The sequence below is a fragment of the Mauremys mutica genome, chromosome 4 (assembly GCF_020497125.1).
Source record: "Mauremys mutica isolate MM-2020 ecotype Southern chromosome 4, ASM2049712v1, whole genome shotgun sequence".
In the NCBI taxonomy this organism is placed as follows: Eukaryota; Metazoa; Chordata; order Testudines; family Geoemydidae; genus Mauremys; species Mauremys mutica.
The window spans coordinates 84,426,171-84,449,394 of record NC_059075.1 but is presented as its reverse complement, the minus strand read 5'-3'; the positions used below and the strand labels follow the sequence as shown (position 1 = coordinate 84,449,394).

The window sequence follows — 23,224 nt, the reverse complement described above, 5'->3', positions numbered from 1 at the left end:
TCTGCAGTCACATGGGCAAGTTCCTGCACACCCTGCTGAGTTACAAGGCGTATCTGCCTCCTCTCAATGGGTCAGTTGTGTAGCTGATGGTCCTTAATGGGCCATCAAGCAGGCTAGGCAGAGCTAACACCAACTTGTCTGGGATGTTTCCCAGAAACACAGCACAAATTTGAAATACAGACAGTATACAGCCAATACTTATAACTCAACTACAAAATGATACATACATATAGACAGCATAATCATAACCAGCAACCCATAACCTGGTCTTGGACACCTTATATGACCCCCTTTACATAAGATTTGGTGTCACTACAGGACCTTGGTTGCAAACCATGTTCTATATGGTCCCAGTTTATATCAATAACGTCACACACCTCTACCCCGATATAACGTGATCTGATACAACACGAATTCTGATATAACGCGGTAAAGCAGTGCTCTGGAGGTGTGGGGGAGGACGGCTGCACACTCCGGCGGATCAAAGCACGTTCGATATAACGCAGTAAGATTTTTTGGCTCCCGAGGACAGAGTTATATCGAGGTGCACTGAAGTTAGGCTTACTGGCTTGTAATTGCCAGGATTGCCTCTGGATACTTAAAACAAAAATCATTTTAGCTATCCTCCAGTCATCTGATACAGAACCCGATTTAAATGATGGTTACGTACCTCAGTTAATAATTGTGCAATTTCATATCGGAGATCCTTCAGAACTCTTGTGTGAATATCATCTGGTCCTTACTTATTACTGTATGATGTACCAATTTATTCCAAAACCTCTTCTTATTGATGCATCAATCTGGGAGCGTTCTTCAGATTTGTCACCTAAACAGAATGGCTTCTGTATTGGAATCCCCTCGAAATCCTCTGCAGTCGAGACTGACACAAAGCATTCATTTTGCTTCTCTGCAATAGCCTTGTCTTTCCTGAATGCTCCTTTAGCACCTCGATAATCCACTGGACTTACTGATTCCTTGGCAGACTTCCTGCTTCTGATGTACTTAATCCTTTTGCTATTAGTTTGAGTCTTTAGCTAGTTGCTCTTCACACTTTTTTTGGGGGGGAGGGGGCTAATTATATGATTACACTTGACTTGCCAGGGTTTACACTCTTATCTGTTTTCCTCAGTATGATTTAAATTCCAATTTATAACTGATGCCTTTTTGCCTCTAACCACTTCTTTACTTCATTTGTTTAGTCATTTGTTTAGACCACTTCTATGGTCCTCTTACTATGTTTTGTGTTTTTTATTTGGGCTATATATTTAATTTGAGCCTCTATTATGGTCTTTTTAAAGGTTTAAAAATAAACCTTTTGAACAAAGAAAGACAGTATTGTTAAACATGGCTTTTTTTATTATTATTATTGTGTACCTCATGCATAATGAATTCAATGAAAGCAACCCAAACTATGATGGACTGTTGATAGTGCAGAAGGAGAAAATGTTAAGCAACAATGCAAAAATATTGTAACAGATCTTCACCTAATGTAATGTAATGCAAGTCAGCATAGTTTTATTGACTTCAGTAGACTAAAACAACTTACACAAGATAAGGATCTGACCCTCATATAAATGCTTTATTAAACAAGCAACACTAGTGGGTAACCCAACAGAAGATTAACTACAATTAACACAAGGCATCCCAAATTGGAACACATATCCCTTTTTACTAAATGCGTAAAATGACCAGAAATTGTGATAAGATTAGTAATCTAGAAATGCTTTTTACATTAACTGTCGACAAAAGGTTTCATTAAATTGTACTGTAGGAATTGATTTGCAATGGGTAATTTTAATGTACGCTAATCTTACAGAAGAAAAATTAGTCATTCCAGACTCCCAAAAGAATATATACAAGACATCCGGGCATATGTTAAGTTTGCTAAAAAACATATGCAAGCTTTTTTAAAGAAACATAATTACATCCTGTTGTAACCTCCAAGGACCACACTAACAGCCTTTGTATTACTCCATTTAAATAGGCATATCCATGGCCAACTACAGTAGTAGTTATAGTACATTGAGATGTACTTTTTACAGCATGGGTTTGTCCTTAGGATATATACGAGTTACAAAAAGGAAAACAAGTGATTTCCCCAAATCAGGCAACTCCCCTCTGTGTAGAGGAATGGTCATATTTTCTTTGCACTTCAGCTCAGAAATTTATTGACTCCAAGATCAAGTTTCCCAGGATTCCACAGATGCACTGTGACCCCGATTAATTACTATAGCAGGCTTTCATAGTTTAGCCCCAGAGATAAATGAAGTCAGGTTAACACTATTATTATACTTCATGGTATTTGCAAGGTTTTGAGAGAAAAGGTTACGTCTATTTTTAACCAGCCTAACAGCCCAGAATCCCCCCACCTAAACAGGGTCAGCAGAAACATTATAAATACAGAGGCAAATCCTTTAATGTCTTAGCTATCTGAAATAAGTCTTCTATGAATGACCTTTTCCCACAACGTCTCAATCCTACTCCCACCAAAGTCCATGGCAGGACTGCCACTGAATTCCATGGAAGCGGGATTATAACCAAAAGGTCTACAGAAATTGTTCCATTATGAAAGTGTTAATTAAAATATCATATATATATATATATATATTCCATCCCCTCACAGCTATCTTGCCCATGCCCCCCTTTCCTGTGTACTGAGAGGAAGTACAGTGGCTAGTTAGGTTTGCTTTACAAAAAAAAAAATTCTCTAGCTATGAAGTATAAAATGGGTGCTCAATACCTCAGTATCTAGTCCTAGGTATTTTAACTGTTACTGACGCCAACTAGAAGAGTGCACGTTTTAACAGGTAACTTCAAAACATCAACTGTTCTTTCATTTTTATATATATGATGTTTTGAAGTTACCTGTTAAAACGTGCACTCTTCTAGTTGGCGTCAGTAACAGTTAAAATACCTAGGACTAGATACTGAGGTATTGAGCACCCATTTTATACTTCATAGCTAGAGAATTTTTTTTTTTGTAAAGCAAACCTAACTAGCCACTGTACTTCCTCTCAGTACACAGGAAAGGGGGGCATGGGCAAGATAGCTGTGAGGGGATGGAATGGCAACGGTAAGGGCTGTTAACAACTGGTGCAAGATTAGAACAATCCTCAAACTTACACCCCAGGACTGGTCCTCACCACAGCTCTAGGACACCAGGGGAATGCAAAGGTGAGCACTACCCCACTTCTGCACACACTGCAGACTTACGCTGTGCTGCCCCCTCAGATTTTCACATTTGATATTCTTAACACTTAATTTTTGGAACAATGATTTGAAATATTTGCCAAGAAGAAACTGTTATTTGGATACAAAGTTCAGTACATGTGCCTTCCCACTGATGTACTGGCAGAGCCAAAAGGATTATTTACTAAATTCTCAGAGTTGCAGGAAGCTGATTTTTATTTCCTTTTCAGCTGGTTATTTTCTGGTTTGATGACGGCTCCTGGTTTGTTCTAATATATGTAAAAGGTGCTTAGAGCAACCATACACTGCTATCACTTTTCCCTGCTGTTGGTATGGTGGGAGCAAGATCTTGGAGATGGTGCAATAGGAGTACTCCCATGAGAAACTATTTACTGATTAGGCTGTGTTAAGAGCACTGTGTTCCACCTGCAACAGCTGCTGGCAGCAGACACACACCTTAAACAGGGGAGGGAGTGTAGGGAAATGCTCCTGGCATTCTTTAAGACATTTCTAATGCCACCAATCCATTTGTGGTGTTCACCTTGTACTCTTGGCAGGAGGAACTGACTTCCAAGTATTTGTAAAGCTCCTCCTGTCCAGCCAAGCGGTATTTGGTGCAATAGTGAGGGGACGGGGGAGTGGAGGGAAGGAACAAACATGGCTTTGTCACCTTCATATTCACCCAGAGTCTGGGCCCTCTGCCTTGCTTTACGTTATGGCTTTAGCAGCCAGGCACAAGGAACTTTGCCAACAACCTGGGATCAAGGTGGCACAGGAATGTCCCAAGAGTATTACACTAGAAACTGGCATGAAACTGGTACACTGGCTTTAAGTCACTCGGGGACCCCCGCCTATACAGGAAAAATTCCTAAGTGATTGCGTAAACTGGTTTTTGTGCTACTGGAATGGCCCAAAGGGCTGTAGTGGGGATGAAGTTATGCCTCAGTATTGTATAGAACTGGAACCTTAAATAGCAAGTTTTTTGTTTTACATTTTAGCAAAGCTCTGAAATTCACATTTATTATCAGAACATGTACACATCAGGTCAGTTGCCAGAAACAGACAGACATACATACACATTTTAGAAACTCAGCACTGCCACTGGATGGGGAGGAAGTTGTGTTTTGTTTAATCTTCTGCACTTCACATACTGTTCCAGAGTTTAATGGCTATGTGTTTCCTTTTTGTATTTCTGGTCACGGAGACCTGATATTGTCAACTTTAACGAAACATGTTCATATAGACAGAAAAGTCTGGTAGCGGTACAACCATTTACTGTGATAATTCTAATCTTCATAAGCTATGTAGAGTCAGGTGAATCCAAAACTGGATACGAGACTACCAACAAGCAAGTGGGTACTGCAAGAACCAACATTCCAACCTAGGAGTCTGTGCTGTTGCAGTGACTTAGTGAGGCTTTTGAGGGCCCTGTGCTTCTACAGGTGCCATCTTTGGCTAACATATAAACCAGAGGTACTGACCACTTTGCTAACAACAATACCTAGTTCTCATATAGCACCTCTCTCATCAGCAGATCTCAAATTGCCTTACAAAGGAGGTCAGTATTACGCCCCCTTTTTACAGATGGTGAAACTGATGTGTGGAGATGAAGTGACTTATCCAAGGTCACCCAGCAGACCAGAGCCATTGTCAGTAATGAAGCCCAGGTCTCAAGTCCCAGTCCACTAGGCCCCAACGCCTCTAGCATTTAACATATTGTACTGCATTGAAAATTCATCTCATCTGACATTGAGAAGTGTGAAAATACATGGTCTACGAAGCTAAATCTCCATCCCTTACTAGCTGATATACTCATGACATATTTGGAGTTTAAATGAGAAGACATCTGTGTGCTTATTTTTTCCAGTTGATAAATATTTATGAAGAAGCTTTATTCCAATACATATACACTACAGCTAATCTTCCTTTTCTTTACTCAAGCATCTTTAAAAAAAATATTTTGAGAACAGAATACTGCTGCTACTGAGTTTCAGCTCTAGAAATCAGCACACTCTTTGAAATGATGCTTATCAGGTTTTGGAAGGCTTAGACTCAAATTCCTTCAAATATGAGTTTTAATCCAACCAACCAGAAACCACAGGCTTGCAAATGCCTCAGCCATGTTACAGAGAGGTCTAATGGGACACATGTGACAATACAGTACACGTGATATTAATGCAGGTGCTGCAATAAGGGAACTCACTACAATGAACATTCAGAACCTGAAAAATGTGGGTTTTTTAATTGAACACCAGTAGAGGTATTTATGATACATTTTGCATTTACTGGCACATAAGCAGGCAGCCAAATTCACATTAAGCACCATTTCACATAACTAACAGATGATTTACACAAGTCACTCCTTTCTAATGTTTCTCTTTAATGGCTCTTGTACCAGGTCTGTAACACCAGCGGATGGATAAGGACCAAATATTGACAGTGTACAAAAACAACAAAACCTTGTTTTTTCCACCCTTCATGCAGCTAGATGACAGGTGTGCATGTGCATATGGTCACGCACGCACACCTCTTCCTAAGGACTCCAGTTGTAACTTAACTGTTCTTATTTAAAGGTTACTTTTTAGTCTGTTATCCAATGTGTCCACAGGATTCATATGGGAGTGGGAGAGGGTGGAGAAAGAATTAAGGACACTGTTACTCGGACCACTTGTTGAGCTCTTTAACAAATGCAGATCATTTTTCCAGCTAACACTGTGTCCAGTTTTGTAGGCTGCAAGCTACAGGGCAGGGACTGTTTTAGTATTTGAGTCCTGTCCAATGCAGACTACTACTTTTTTAGTACTAAAAATGTGAAGAGTTTAATTCAGCCCCCAGAAAAAGTGGTACCGAGACAATGATTAACACAGTGCAAGAGCCTGCTCTAAAGACTATTGAAGTCAATGAGAGTCTAACTTCAAGCATATGCACACGCCCATTGATTTCAGTGGGACTTCTTAAGTACTCTGCTGAATCAGGTCCCAAATTCCTATATAGATTAGAACAGCGGTTCTCAAACTGTGGATAAGGACCCCAAAGTGGGTCACAATGCTGTTTTAAAGGGATCATCAGGGCTGGCTTAGACTTTCTGGGGCCCAAGGCTGAAGCTGAAGCCCTTGGGCGGTAGGGCCCCCGGCCTGGGGCTGAAGCCATTGAGCTTTGTTCCCCCCACCCCCTCTGCCCAGCCTGGCGAAGTTGGGGCAGGCTCAGGCCTCAGTCCCCTCTCCTGGTGTCGTATAGTAATTTTTATTGTCAGAAGAGTGCAATGAAGTTTGAGAACCCCTGGACTAGAAAGAACTCAGACCATTTTTGCATTAATGTTTGGTTGGTTTATTGTTCCTTTAGCATTGGTTGATTCTGCAGCAGATGTTGTTTCATCTAGTCAAACCTTTCCTAGCAAAACTTTAACACAGGAGAGAAAAAAAAAAAAGTGTGAGAAGTTCGTCTGAATGCAGAATCAGCTGCTAGAGTTACTTGCAAATTTAGCATTTAGATCCTTCCCCTAAAAGGACATTCAGAAGTAGAATCTTCCTAATCCATAAGGAAGAGGATTATCACAATACTGAATCTGACGCAGTGTTCACAAATGTGGTAGAGTCAATTATATACTGGTGTTTGAGGGGGGAATGCAGTGTAGAAACAGGAGACATTTGCATGGCAGATTAAGATGTAGATACATCAAGATAACAGAGGCAACTCTAGCCATCTGTTTAAGTCTTCAGAGGTACATTGTTTACCCCAAACATACCCTCCATTTTGGTGAAAATCTCAGAGTCCTTGCTGTCATCACAATAAAGAATTGTGAAACCTTTAAAAGCAGATTTATTTAAATAATTAAGCCTAGAGTGAGCTGAATGTTTACAACACTTTGATTTCTACCCATGTCTACCTGTGAATGAGACACACAATAAATACTTTGCTAAAACTCATCATGGATTAGGCAACTTAGTACAGTGTGATATTCTGGAAGCATTTTTTCCTTAATGCAATTCCTCTTTTAGTGGCAAGGTCTGGGAAAAAAAGCTGCACACACCAGAGTATGCCATTATCAGCATTGATATACAATAGCATCAAGAGATATCTAAGCATCATATCCTGTCAGCCACAACCTCAGTACTATGCCATTTTCTTAATGCCACAAGCACAGGGCCAATTTCATCTCTTCCCTCAGAAATAACAGTAAAAGGGATCTCTGAAGGAAATTTAAGTGAAGATTCCCCTTATTAAGTTCCCTCATCATTGGAGAATAGGGGCTTCCCTTATGGAAAATATATTGTAAGCCCCACCCATACAAACCTGATTCCCAGAAACCTGAGGAGCTCTGGGGGGAATATCACAAGAGGTCCCAGGTCTCTATGGTGGCTTGGTGCTGGTGGTTCTCTCATCAGGTTCATTGGCTCTCAGCAGTGACCTACTTTGGGAGACCTGGCTTGAGGGAAAAGTGCTGCAGAAAAAAGGTAATACAGCTCTAGGTTGCATTATCCTTCCTGACCAAATTCTGCAAGGGCCAAGGAGAGGATGGTGGAGATGGTGCTGCTTTACATATAAATCTGGGGGGGAGGGGGGGGAGGGAGAGGGAAGGGATAAGGCAGACCTCTGTTTTCCCTTACTCCAGTATAAATCTGCAGCCTCTCCAGTGAGTTACTTCAAAATTAAACTAGTGAAACCTTGAGCAGCCTTTGGTGGATAAAAGTAGTACGACATATCTGTAATAACCTTTGTTTAATCACAGATTTCTGCAACAGCCCATATACCCCTTCTAGCAATTATGACAGAAGCTAGAATTTAAAATTATATTTATACCTCCCTATTGTATATATAGTTTCTTTTCTCACAGCCCTTGCTGCATATTTTCATCTGCATGCAGCAACCTACTCTATGTTTTACAGTGTAACAAGATGCATGTTACAACAAGGATGTTTATAAATGCCAAAGACACACTGAGTCTCATTACTGTAAAACCAGTAATAAAGGTTTAATGTACAACTGTAGTTTGTTTGAATTTATATGCTACATTAGGAAGCGCTGATTCAGTACTCTAGGTGACTTGAGCATAGGATAAAAATGCAATCAGAATAAACCCAGCCTCCCCCAAACTAGAAGATAGCCTGCCAAAGAGAAAAAAGTTAGCCACCCAGGCCCTAAAAATAAACCCCCCCAATGTTCCCAGTGTGCCCCTTCCTTCCCAAAAAGGCCTTGAAAATGAGCTGTGCAGCATGCCCTGGAAATAATCATCTCCTCAGAGGCTATTTCCCCCCTTCCCAGGAATATCAAACCACATGAGGGACATCAGGGATATCAAACAGATTTCAAGGCAGAGACACAGACAGTTGGTGTCTAGCTGCCCAATATGAATTGCATTATCTAAATCTTGAGGAATTTAATATTACGGTCTATATGTTATAGTATAGGACTATTTGCTTGCAGCCAGAGGGTATCCATTTGCATGATAATGGCAGTACTCTTCAAAGAGGTGCAAAGGAAATCAACGCAGTAATGGAGTTATGTGTAACATCTGAGAGTCACAATTAGACAGTAGAAAGAAAAATAATTTGATAAATGAAAAAAGTCTCCATTTAGGTCAACATTAGAATAGAAAAGGAAACAAAAAGCTAGCAGACAATAGGAAACAATAATTAGGGCTCAGTTCTGTAATCCTTACTTACACAGGGAGTCCCACTGACTTAAGTTGGACTGCTTGCATGAGTAAGGGCTGCAGGACAGTATCAGGCTCTTACATTGTGCATCAGAGAGCATGTTTATTTTTTAAATGGCACAGCAAACAAACATTTTACTGCATACCAAACAAGGGGGCACTGAACTGGGAAAATATTTTTTATTTCTGTTCAAAAAGGTGGCTATAATCAACACAAGCTTCACTGACATGAGAGGAAGGATGGGAGAGATGTTTCATTACTGGGAAATGACACGCTTACATGACACACACCATGCATCCAATAATATGTTGCAAACTGATAAGTGGGGAAAAGCCTTTATGGCTTTTAGGCCAAGAACAAATAATTTGTTATGAGGGTAATATTCCATACTTTATAACACAAGCTTTGTACTCAATTAGCCATGCTTTCTCTATCACTAGATGTGTTTATATACATAATTCTTATTTTGTAGTCTCTCTCTTTTTCCTAGCCTATGCTTTTGTTCCCAATACCTGGAAGTGGCAGGTTGCTAGGGCTTGATCCAGGAAACCCTTATTTACACAAGTGACTAACCACAGGATGTCCCAGATTAGACCCTTAATGGGGGACAATCATGGTCAGTACCTCAGAAAGAAGTGAAGTGAACCAAACTCTAACCTTATAGCAGTCTGAAGCAGGAGTGAGGTAGTAAGTTTAAACACTCAGTTAAAGAGAGAGTATACTCCTCTGCAGTGAGGAAACTGTCTGCAGTCTGCAAGGGCACAACGCAAGATGAACCTGAAGGGTGCCAGGGTGGATTACACACAGCGTCTTGTTGTTCATTGGGGAGTGAGGGGGGAGAAATCAAGCTATAGAGGTCTTAAAAAAAAATTTAAAAAACCACACACACACCCGGAGAAACAATGAATGTTATGTCTCAGTTCTACGGTAATTAAAAGCACATTAAAAAATCAGAAACAGTTGCACCTCTGATTCCAATCATAGACCTTTCACTTCACTATTTAGCCCTATTCTACCTAAAATTTAGATCACTCAGGAGTGTGATTTTTTTTTTTTAACAACCCATGAGTGATGTTGTTAAACCAACCTAGCCTCTAGTTACTCCCAGGGGAATTCTGTGCCACTGCACATGTGCAGAATTCATGCTCCTCCCCGGCAGGTTTTTTTTTTTTCCTTCCAGAGAAAATACATTCTGCTGGGGAGACACTGCACTTACTCTCAGCAGGGGTTGCTGAGGCACCAAAACAGAGGGCAAGCGGGGTAGGATAGGAGCAGGAAGCTGAGGAGAGGGGAAAGGGAGGAGGAGCGGGTGCGTTCTTCACAGCATGCTGCCTGCGGGGCCAGGTGAGGAGCCACAGGATGGGGGGAGGGGGAAAGAGATGGACAGAGCAGGGCACAGGGATCTGCTGGGGGGTCACAGATGAGGATTCAGAAGGGCTAGTGGGGTGATAGACTGGGGTGGGGACGGGATGGAGATTTGCTTGACTGAATGGGAAGCTAGGGGTCAGCCAAGGTCTGCATAGGAGAGACTTCCCAACTCCCTAACAGTCCATCACCATCCCAAAATAACCTGTGCCATACTTCTCCCACCCCACCCAACAACCCTCCAGGTTCTTTCCCAGCAATTATTTCCCTCTCCCTCAGCTCCTCCATTAGTCCATTACCCTTGACTCCCCCAAAGCTTTGCACTGAGGGGTGCAGGAAATCCCTTTCTGTATTGTAGTTTAAATGAATTACTCAAAGTTCTGTATTAATATGCCTAGTAAAGAATTGATTTGTCCAGAAACAAACCTCACATCATTTCCTGAATCTTTTTTTGTTGTCCATATTGTTACAGACATACTGGCTGGCAGATATTTTGAAATAAATTCAAAACAATTGAAGTAATTTTGTCAAATAAAATATGCAGAATTTTAAAATATTGTGCACAGGATTTAACTTTTTTGGCACAGAATTCCCCCAGGAGTATCCAGTACAGAAAAGGCTAAGTCAATGGAAGAATTCCGCTATCAACCACTTGCACAGGTGGCTTACCTACAGTGACATAAAAACCCCTTCTCTCTTGATATAGGAAGCTACATCTGTGCTGCTGTAGCACCCATAGCACAGGCATGCCCTGAAAAACTCACTTTTAATGTGGCAAAGGAAATGGTATTTTACAGAGTATCGCTTGCCACAGGCTGAATCTCACAGAATCAGATTTTGAGATGGGCTAGATAATTTTGTGACTATTAATATTCACAACTGCAAGATAAAAAGAATATTCTTCTCCACATACAACACAACTGGCTGGGTACATTAAGTTGTTGGTTGTTTTTTCTGCCCCCCCTCCCCCCAAACCACCTTCCTCTGAAGTATCAGATATTGATCACGGCCACAGGCAGTATACCAGACCAGAGGACCATCAGTCAGATCTACTATGGCAAATCCTACAATACATCCTTAATCTTCCAAAAGGAGAGAAGGAAATCCAGCTGTCTACACATTATACAGACAAACATTCATGAGCAGAAGAGCTCTTATGGATAACCTCATGGTAAAAACTGATTTAGAGGCTGATCGCATGATTTGCTTAAGAGCCTTAGTTCCATGACTTCATAGTGCTGAGCATCCTCAGGACCAGTACATTCATGCCTAAATTATTTTTTTCTCATTTTGTACAGTTTCATTTAAAGCTGCATTTGTATCTCTGCACTGTGTCAGTTTCTTCCCAAGAGATACATTTCCTGTGGCATGCTAAGGTTTTTGGAATCAAACCAATGGGAGAATTCCCCCTCCCCCACGTCGTCTTCTGATTAAAATCAGTCTAGTCTGAGAGCATATCACAATTTCTCCCCTGCGCCCTGGACTTCAGTGAAGATAAAGATCCACAACTGGACAGTCTGCTAGAATTGTGCATTAAGCCATATTAAATAAAAGATATTACAGCTGCTTACATGAAGCTATTTAGAGTACTACGGCATGTAATGTCATGTTTCATGCTTGTTTTATTATTTCTTTAGTACTTAACTACAGTTAACTAGCCTTTGTCTATTAATCCCTCTCTTTCTCTGCAAAACTCTTCAGTGTCTTCTGATGTAGGCTTTGAACCACCAGCATATGCAGATTACTGGTGACCTGGCTATTAATCCTACCCTTATTCTTGAGGTTTTTCAAACAGCACCTAAGTGATTTAGGATCACACATCTCATTGTAATCAGTGGGAAGTCACTTGGGTGCTTTTGAAAATCCTAACCTAAAATTCTAGGTCATCTCCTTGATAAGGGAAAGAATTTCTGGATATTGAACCACTTTTCTGATACCCTGAGAGGTAGGTACGCTGCTCATAAAAGTTTGAATATTAAGCTTCACTTTGATGCACGAGCATTAAAGTAAGAGACACTGTTATACATGCATTATTCACTTAAAAGCAACAGAATGTACAAGTAACAATCAAGCTAACCAAGTCTGAATCTGAGAAAGAAAAAGAAAGCAGAACACAAAAAGCTCCTTTTACTTTACAGATAATTATTGGAAGAAAAAAAATATTGAACTGAGAGCGTTCCATTCTGACTTCAGCATAGACAAGATTGAACAATGTACTTCTCAAGCACATCAAATCCTACTTTAACTGTTTTTAAACAGGAAAGGCCCTGATCCTCTGTTGGTATAAACTGGCATAGTCCATTGTATCGCATTAAAGATATGAGATTATACACCAGGTGAGGATTCAGCCTATTCTTTTCCAAAGCAAAAAACACAAATGTTGAAATTGGTCAACTGCTATAACAGAAACATGGCATCTTATCATTAACACATACAATGTTAAACATGGATTTTTTCATCCAGGAAAAATTAAAAGCCTGACCCTAACTCATCTGAGTTGTCTTCTCTCACACAATGTAAGGTTGCGTGACTGGATCCTTAATAAAATAGAAACCCTGTTTTACAGGCTACTTGAGATTAGAAATCTGTTGTGGTAATTTTGGAAAGTAAACTTCCAATTCTGCACCGAGTTCATGTGTTTTGCTACTTATTTTACTAGGACAGAAACAGGCCAAAAGCAGAGGATAAAGGTGCATATCTTGATTAAACAGCCTCCAGAACCCAGGTGTTGTGTGTGTGTGTGTGCGCGCACGCGCAGCCAACCTGTATCTTGCTGGATGGATTTCTACCTGGTCCATTTTCCAGTAGAACCACAATAAGACAGACTGGTTGCACTAGCACACCACACAACAGCTTTCTGCTTTTGCATAAAAGCAACTCTTGCTGCACTTGAGAAGTGGCTACACTTTCAGTGCTTGCATACTGGCTCAGCTTTGCAGTATTCGCAAAGTAATTTAAGACCTCAGCATTAAAAAAAAAACAAAAAAACAAAAAACATTGTATAAACTTGACATTCATCCACCACCCAACAGATCTAACCACACCTTAAAGCATTCAAGCTATAAATTAATACCTATTAATGAAACTAGCTTTAACTGATGGTAAGGTAGTGGTAATGTACCACAGGTTTGCTTGATAATACAGATGTAACAACCCACGGTGTGAAAAAAAAATATGCATAAAAACCCTATACCATATGAAACCAGCCATGCAATCATGAAAAATGCATAAGAAGAAGAACTGAGAGGAAAGCTATGCATCAAATCTATCACAATATTTCAAGCCTGCTTTTAAATGTAGACTTAAACTAACTAAGGGCTTGTTTACCCCTGCAGTTCTTATATATTCATTCAATCAAAAGTAAGGATGAGAAGGAAAATTTTCTTGTAAGTAAAATAACTAAACGAGTCTGGGTTTTTATTAGACAACGTGCTTTACCAAAGTAAGCAGCTGATTTCTGAGTCAAATTGGAGCATACATACAAGTAGGGAAAAATCTTCAATTTATTTTTCAAGTTTGAATTAAATTGATGATTGGCAATAAAGTTAATCAGTTTTAATCATCGAATCATGGTCCATTTATTCACAGATAGAAGAAATGTAAAAGTTTCAGAGAAACCACTCCTTTGTCACCATTGCAAGGTATACTGGAAACTCACGCTTATTTACAATATTCCATATTTGTCAGAACAAAAAGCTACTAAATCTGAATGAGAACTCAGGAGAGGAAGAAATCAATCCAAGAGACATTCCCCTTCACTGATCAATAGTTTTGTCACAGAAAATTAATGCCTTCCATCTGTACTGGTTAAATGGATTATTATTGAACTAAACAATATTTACCTAACTAGATTAAAAATTGCTGAGGGGTACTTGCTCTATAGTGATTTCTACACAGCACCTTCTTCAGAAAAGATCAACTCTCAATTTAATGATGGATACACGGACATCTGAAATTGGTATCAAACCAATAACCTGCAAACAAACTTAAAAACAGAGCTGTACCACTGCTACTGCTACTCCCAGTGTAAAGCGTTTGTTTTGGTCATAAAGAGGACCAAATCCTGCTCACACAAATAGTTCCACTGGCACATGAGTAAAGATTGGATCAGCTTTAAAAACCTCTTTTACCCTTAATTTAAGAGTTACATGGGATTTAGCTATCTAATTCTCACTAAAGCCAATGAAAGTGTTGTGGCTAAATCCAGTGTGACTCTGAACGTTATTAGCATCAATCCCATTGTAATTTTGTCTGGGAAGCTAATAAATTGACAATTGAAAAGAACCTGCTCCCATCAAATTGAATGGGGACTGGGACAGCACCCAGATTTTTATGACTTTTGGAAGATTAATCCAAAACAAAAAACAAATAGAAGACAGCAAACTGAGAAATGGGCTAAGCACTCTAATAAAATTAGATGCCCAATAATTTGGCTACAAAAAAAAAAAAAGCAGAAAGGAAATAAAAACAAATTCAAGCCTAGTCTTCAATGTTCCTCATTTTGCTTGGGCAATATAGGTCATCCAAAAGACTTGATAAACATATACACATTGATAGGTTTCCCATTGTTGTCTGAAGACTGCTAAAAAGGATGTCATCTTTTAGTGCTGATAAAAATTCAGCGTTTCAAAGACAGGAGAGTATACGATTATCCTGATTTAAAATGAGTTTGGCTTTATTTTTTCCTATTCCTGCCTGATTTTAATGATCAAATCTGTACTGTACAAGTCTAATTTTCAATGCTCCTTGATCAAATGCACTATATTCTAAGCCACATGTTCAAGGATTCTGGATTTACCATACATGAGAAATTGCATGGGAGAATATTTTTATTCACATCCACAACAGAAAGATTCCAGATTCTCTCTCAGTAAACAAATCTGAGCAAAGTTTTTGTAAGTAATCTTGCCCTAGAAAATTCAATAGGAAATGAATTTAATACTCTATTAAGACTTGTTTTGCAAACAGGAGAGAGAGAGAGAGAGAGAGAGAGAGAGAGAGATCACCCAAGCATGAAGAGTCATTAAAATGGATCTTACATATATCATTATAAATTTAATAATCTCCATGACGGCTAGAGTTCAAGTTAAAATGAATGTCAGCTAAGCATGACCAATTGATGTTATCCCAGCTGCCACTGAGCCTCACTTGGGGTTATATTATATTTTCAGAAGCCCCATATTACATGTGCACCAAACACCCAGCACCAAGAACAGATGGGAGATGTAGGCTTCTATACCTATCAGCGAAGACAATCATAACTGCTTATTAATTTTGGTGTAACAGAACAATTAGAATATACCTTTGTGTTATAGGTCCCAAATGTTTCCCCATTAGGGCTTGTATACAGCACTGATGTACATTTTAAAAGATATTAACAGCCTCCTAGAAACGAAGTCAAGAGAGGGATTTTCTTTCAACCCTTATTGATTTATCTCAGTCCCAGAATGCTTCCTTGAAAATAGGAGAGGGAGGATCTTGTCAGCTTTACAGTTAATAGATCGAACTGAGTGCATTAAAATCTATTCAAGGCTTCTTCTGGGTTTCTTAAATGTGTTATTTCTGGCTAACACAAGGAGATGCATTTTTATCTAGTTTCTGAATGCTTCTTGGCCTGGCTTGATTTCTAAAAAAACAAATAAATCACTTTTATTATTCTTTGACAGACCCAGTAAAAGAATACACCGGCTCTGCCCCAAATCAGTTGGCCTTGTTGAAATGGCAAAATAGTTGGTCAGTTTTCAGCTCTCATATTTCAGCATACATTAAAAAAAGTCATGTTAAAGCAATGCTGAAAGAGCTCCCCACAGAAACCAGAATACATAATATTTTCTTTCACCAACCAAATCCTCATCAGAAAATGTAAAATGATTTATACAGCAGACTTGTCAAGTTTAACAATTGTTTAACTTCTTGTTGTCTTGACACAACAACTTGAAACCCCCAGTTGCTCCCAGACTATCAGTTTGCCAGAGATGGTGGTTTTGTTTAGGTGTATTTAATATGCAGTAGCTATTCAAATTATTAAATAATGCAATGCTACCTTAACTCACACATTTCAAGAAACACACCAGTATGAGCTAGAGAACTGCTGGTCAACATTAGTTACATATTGTTGTGGTGTTTTTCATCAAAATGATGTCAGTTGACTGAAATCTATTGTACATTATAAAAATCATGTTGGTCTCATAATGACAGGCAGAAAACAGTATAATAATCTTCAGAATCTTTCGGTTCAGTGGCCAAAATCACAAGAGAGCCTGAAGAGTTATAGCCATTTAAAGGTAAATTGTAAAAGTAAAAAACAAACCAATACAATAAATCAGCCTGACTTAATAAAGCAGGTGTCACCATATCTCATTTATACTATCAACCACCCCAGGATAGCAGTCTCTTAATAAAAAGCTTCCCCTCCCCCCTTATGCATGAATAAGGGAAGATGGGACACAATGAATGAAATAAAGACCTGAGGATCTTTTTCAGCCCTTTACTCCTCATGCAGCAACAAGTCCAGAAAAGCCAGAACCTTTATACTCAGAGCTTGCCCACAGCTGGCTAAACAATGGAAAACAGTAACAATGGATACAAAAATTATAAATTGCACTTGAGCTCCCTGAATCATGCCCAGCAATTTAAGCACAAAATGCCACTGGTGAAGTCTTGTCACCTACCCTTTTTTGATCTTCCAGTCCATGCGTCACAGGCTTTCTTTTCTGATGTTGACTAGATTCAGATCCAGGTTCCATTTCCCAGTTAGAAATATTCCTTGAGTCTCCTTAAGCGTTCCCTCAAAATCCACAGTATGACAAATACCAATGGAAAAAAAACAAGAGAATTCCTTTAAATCTCTTCCCCGTTTCTTATCCTTTCAAAAATGTTGTTTGCCATCACTGCTCATTATCTTAACAAGCAGGCATTCTGAGAACCTAAACATCCTATTTTAGCTCAGATGTAGAATTCCATTGATGTGCCTTATAGAGGGATGGCAGAGCTGAATCCATATCCAGTAGTTTGTACCACATTATTGCTCCATCAGCACCCTTTTCATTGCATTTTTAGCATGGATAATTCATATGTCAATAAAGGTATAAATGTACATTTAATCCACTGTGTTGATATCATCAGCATCCCTCTCTTGGACCACCTTCCTCCCATAAATCACTGTAAATGCTTCACAATGATATCTGCCTTTTGCAAATCTTGCAGGTGTTAATTACATCAAATCATCCATGCACAGTTGTCATCTTCTTCCACATATTCAAACAAATGCCTAAAAGAAGAAATCATATTTTACCCATGTGATAAACATATAGCTACTGATGTTCTTTAGTCACACCAGGAGCTGCAAAGTCAAAATTGAGGTGTAATCATAGTATTTTGTACATACATAACCACTTCATCTGAGCACCTCAAAGTTCTTTACAAACATTAATGCCTATTTAATGCCTTTGGGGCTTGTTGTATTAAGAATCACTAGTTGTCTACGGTATTCCTACGGTGCCTGTCATAGTATCTAGGTACTTAACCTACTGATAACTAGAAAAACTAACTCTAGGCCAAATCCTTCATACTCTTACTACTGGACCTAAAGCCAGATTCATTAGTGGCCTATGGTTCTTTGCACAGAGAGCCTCTTCACCAAGTTCAACAACAATTTTGTGCCATCCCCACAGAAGTCCATGGGTAAGGATGGGGGGCGGGAGGAGAGGGCAGGTCAGAGGAAGAAAGGTGGATCACAAGCAGAAAGGAGTGTGGCAGGGGTGATCCTGTGGGAATGGGGAAGGATGAAGGCACAAGACCATGACAGTAGGGTAGTGCAAGTTACAGGGGACTGAACCCTCACCTCTGAAGATAGAAAGCCTTATTTCTGTCCCTGTACCATTAGGATCAGTGCATGCATGAAGTGCCCAGCAAAATCAGTAGGCCACTCATGTCAGTGAGAACTAGTTCTGGTAATAAGTGTTTGTAGACTCATGCCTTAACTCACAAAAATATATCTGTGTGGCTCACTGACATCACCAATTTGTATCCATCCCAAGTAAATCTTGGGAGAGAGCAATAACCAACTAATAGCTGTTCAGCGATCTGAATATGAACTTGAAATGAATTTGGTGCTGTCAATCCAGTTCCAAGTAGAAGAGCATCCACATCACACAGACCTACACTGCAAACAGAACTCCTTGGCAGTCTCAATACAAATATCAAGGACTGAACCTAGATTGGTGATTGAACTGCCCTTAGAGCCCTAGTGGTGATCCCTGCCCATAAGGCACAAAAGGCATTCTGGTGAAGCTAACACTGCTGCTGTCCATTCCATACCTCCTGAGAACAACAGAGGATTTGGTTCTCCTTCACATAAAACATTACAAAAAAATCCCTGCCCCAAATGTGGTAAACCACAGATCAGTGATTGAAGGTAATGTTATAAAACACCGAATTGAAGGAATTTTCAGTAGCTAATAGGTGATGCCAATCACTAGACTAGCAATTGAGCCACCAAAGAACACAAATGGACTCAAACTTCCACTAAATTCAGGAGAAAGATCAGTCTCACAAAAAAATGCTTTGCTCATATGCTACTTCCACAACCTCAAGGTGGCACTAGCATGAACTCCAGTCATTATAATTGCTGTGATGGAGAAAGAGTCTCCTTTTGCCTAGGAGAAACCATAATATTAAGTTCTAGGAAAATGTTTGTTAGTGAATGTACAAGGTACCGGTATGTTTTTTAATTTTTAAATTTCAAACCAGAAGTCTGCTGGGATATTATGGTCTATTGGACCATAACTATCTGGACTCCGTGGTATAGTATCTGACCCTGAGCGGTGCTAAGCACCCATAACTTCCTTTTAATTCAGTGGAAGTTTTAGTACTGACCACCTCTCAGGTGGAGGCCTCTATTTAAGCACATAAAAGAACAGCCTATATAATTACTTTAAGAGAGAAACTGTTCACAGTCTGAAGTCTCTTTTAATAGTTTAGCACCTCAGCTAATTTTAAAATATTACTTTTTCATACAGTAAAATCAAGTGATAGTGACAGACATATCACTTCCCAGGTTAAATTTTTAAGTAGGGCCAGGATCTGCTGAGGTTTCCATAAAGAGGGAACAAGAGGGAGTGCATTTATTAAATCTGGTCTATAATATGACAAAAAGGCTGAACCCTACTTCCATTTAAGTCAATGGGAGTTTTACTATTCACTTTAACTAAAGAGGAGATATTATTTATTCGTGTTGCTTGGGAGCCCCAGTCATTGTGTAAGGCACTGTACAAATTCATAACAAGCGCTAACACTCTAAGTTATTGAGGAGCAGGGATTCCCTCCTCCGCCCTCCCCCCCCCCCCCAAAATCAATAATTCTCTATTTTGTGTACTACAAAATCATATTAAACAGACTTGTCTCTCTCTTAAATTTGGTATGATTTTGACTTCTGGGTTGAAACCCCAGCCTACTGCAAAGTTTCAGCCCTAAATGTATTTGACCATCTGCATTGTAAAGCCTCTGGATTCAGGTAATGGTGTTTTGTCGGTTGGCTGGTTTTTCTAAGTGAATTAGTACTCACAAAAGGGGCAAAATTGTCTTCCTAGAGAGTAAGGGCCTCCTGCCCCATTGATCCAAAGAAAATCCAATAGCACAAGCAATGCAAGTAAAGCCCCAGACACTCATGTCCCTCCACACTATTTTGAAGGGACCACCTCTAAGCATGAGTGATTAGCTCACTTTCTATGGGCCATTCAGCCATTGCCCTCTGTTGAGATTGCACACAAAGGAGTGCCTATTAACGCACTTGTGTTGATGCCTTTATACTCAATCACTAGGAAATCATCTGAGACCACCAAACTCATTTCATATAAAGGTAGTGAGGGGTTTCTAACTTCAGCTCTGAGCTGCAGAGTCTTCCTGATCTGTGGCAGCACTCCTATTGTTATCAATGGGAGTTGTGCATGTAACTAAAAGCCTATACATCATCTTTAATCTCAACAATAGCAGTACACACAAGAAATACTTTTACAAATATCCTTAAATAACAGCGCTGGAAACTTTTCTTCCTCCAATGATTTCACTGTGATGTGGCACATGAGACTGCATCAGTCATATCATGTTATGCCGCGAGAGCATGACATAACCAGTGCAAGTAAGGACAATGTCTCCCTGCATGAAAGGTCCTCTGAACCATAAAAAGCACACAGTCTCTCAAAAATTCTTTATATTCCAACTTTTAGTTTTTAACCATCTCAGCACCAGCTCAGGCGGAATCCATGGGACCACATTACAATTTCATTGGCATTCATATTTCCTGTGGACATATAGTGAACGCCCCCTTAAGGTCATGTTTCCAACCCTTTGTGTTGATGTTAATTTGCATCCAGCTGCACTTAAGATTTTTTTTTATTATTACAACTGTTTTCCTTTAAAAAATATTAATACAAGAGAATAGAAATCCTGGTGCTTGAAGATTTGAACAATTTGAACATTTCAAATAATTGGTGGTTCAGTTTCACTTCCCTCTTCCCTCCCAACAAAAACTAAGGAGGTTTCCTCTCTCCTTTCACAACCCAAAAGCTAATCCCAAAGCTGTAAAATGTTAATTTAGCTGGTAGTGTAAAAACAGAACAAATAAATATATTTTAAACCAGAGTCTATTATGATGAAGTGGAGTTAATTCTTGGTTATTGAAAAAACATGAATTTGAGACATCACAGAACAGTCAACAATTTTAAAGCTAATATAGTGCCACATCACTGAAGATCACTATTTAATAACACTCAAAAGCCTCAGTTAGCATTGGGATCCCATTGTGTTATGTGCTGTAAACAGATACAGAGACACGACCGCTACTTTTAAGAGTTTACAACCTAAAGCCCCAGTCCTGCAAAGATTTACCCATAGGCTTAATTTTAAGCCTTTTGATGAGCCCCCAATGAACTTCAATGAGACTATATCTTTGCAGGATTGGAATCTAGAGGCCCCAGTCCTGCAACTGGATCTGTGCAGGTGGGCCGCTGTGCTCCTGCACAGCTTACTGACTTCAGCAGGGCTGCACACAGGCACAGGAGGTCATACCTGAGGATACAGTTGCAAGATCAGGGCCTACAAACAAATAATAGCCAAACAATAAGTTAATAATTGTTTCACCTAAGCAAAACACAAACATTCCCCTTTACTTAAAAACAAATAACCTTACAAGTTACAGTAACTTACAATGTCCAAACAAACCTCAATTCCTTTATAAAAACAAAAATATAGCCATGGGCTGCCATCCTAAAGTAGCTTTCCAGAAAAAAAAAAAAAGGTAGGAAATTGCTCTTGGTTATTCATATACCATAAAATAAAATCTTTTGTTTGTACTGGGATGCTTCTCTCCAGCACATATTGTTTTCTGATGGCACAGACCTCAACACTGCATAATCTTAACAAAACAAAATAATTCTTGAACGCAAAACCATTCTAAATAAGAAAAGAGAACCTCTCTCTTTGTCAATGAGTGAACTGCTATCCTAGCAAGACTATCCAAGCCATATGTTCCTTTGAACACTCTCTTTACAAAATACTCAACAGCACCTCAACCCTCCTCCCCACGCAAAAAAAAAACAAAAACAAAAAAAGAGGGGAGGAGAAGGGGGAATCTAGATTTTTAACTGCTTTCTTTTAAGGTGCTCTTTGCAAATGTGCAACTAGTAAAGAAACAGCAGTAGCAACAGTACAGGAATGGCTACAAATCAGAAATTAAAAACTCAGACCTGTTTAATTTTCCAGCAGAAGTTAAAGCTTCAGACGCATGAATACATCCAGCCTTTCAAACGATCTAATTAACTCATTACCAATATAGCATTTGTAATTAGTCTTCTTGCGCCAACAGAGGAAAGCAAAGAGGAGCTAGTCGCCCCACCTCTGGCTTTGAGCAAAAGGAAGGAAAGGCAAAGGGAATCCAAGAAATGACTGATCTGCTGAGTGCCTGGGATGAAGATGCAGCCAGGCTGCTACTGTTCTGCTCTCAGTTCAGCAGCTCCTGATCTACAGCGCATAAGCCCCTCTCGCTCACCCGCTGCACCGGCTGTTTGGGGAATCAGCTGCAGCCGCCTGCTCTCCGAGGAGCCTCTGTCGGTGCACTCAGGCTGAGTGGCTGCTGTTGCCCTTTTCATTCAGGGATCAGCCCCAGCTGCTGGCAGCGAGGGGCGGTGTCTTCCCCCTTCCGAGTCAGTCATTTGGACCTACCCGGACCCCTTCACGTAGTAGGTCCCCCTAGTGCCTCCTGTGCAAGGGGCAGGGAGGAACACACCCTATTCGTGGAGTGGGGAAGGAGGGTCTCCCTATAACCTTTTCCTCTGCAAGGGGCAGATTTCCCACTGCACCTCCTTACAGCAGGCATGGGGGGTCCCCTCTGATCTGTGTGGGAGGGGTATCGGGGAATCTGTCGGGGCAGATTTTCCCTTTGCGCCTTCTAGCAGGGGCAGTTGGGGGAAGAAGTAATTTCGCCTGTAATCTTTATGGGAGGGGCAGCTGGGGGTCCCTTTGATTCCCCTTTGGTCTCTTTCGCGGGCTCCTAAAGGAGGGGTAGGGATTTCCTCTCTGATGCTTTTCTTGGAGGAAGCATATTTGGGGAGGGAGGGTAGGTCCCCTCTGCCCCGTCTCGCAGGAGGGCGACAGGCGGGTTAGATTTCCCCTGAGCTGTGCATCTTCTGGCAAGAGAAACACCGCCCCGCTCCCGCCTGGGGCTCTCCCCAGCCCTCCCCAAAAAACTTTCGCATCCTCCTCCAAGGCGGGGAGACTCCCCCCATGCCTCGGGAGGCGGGGCGATGCCTGCCCCAGTGGGTACCTGCTCCTCCGGAGAAGCCGCCCGCACCGCTGTCCGCTCCTCGCGGGGGATGTAGCCCCCGGGGTGGGGGGGGGGCGGGCAAGGGAGAGATGGGGGCTGCTCGCCACTCGCTGGTGCTGCTACTCACTCGCGTTGCCTTAGCAACCGCCTCCCTCCCTCGCCAGCCAACCCCAGGGTGTTCACGTGGGGCGCGGCG

At 40.5% G+C, this 23,224-nt stretch overlaps 1 protein-coding gene across 1 annotated transcript in view; it reads right to left on the bottom strand.

Annotated features, from left to right (window-relative positions):
* Positions 1–22,243, bottom strand: part of NAV2 (neuron navigator 2) — a 674,749-nt gene extending 652,506 nt beyond the window's left edge. Inside the window, exons 1-2 of the mRNA XM_045013837.1 lie at positions 21,953–22,243; positions 16,880–17,478 (exon numbers count right to left, since the gene is read on the bottom strand). Of these exons, the coding sequence (XP_044869772.1) occupies positions 16,880–16,954 (75 nt within the window). The 5' untranslated portion in view covers positions 16,955–17,478; positions 21,953–22,243. The remainder of the gene's footprint in view (positions 1–16,879; positions 17,479–21,952) is intronic.
* Between the last annotated feature and the right edge of the window lie 981 nt (positions 22,244–23,224).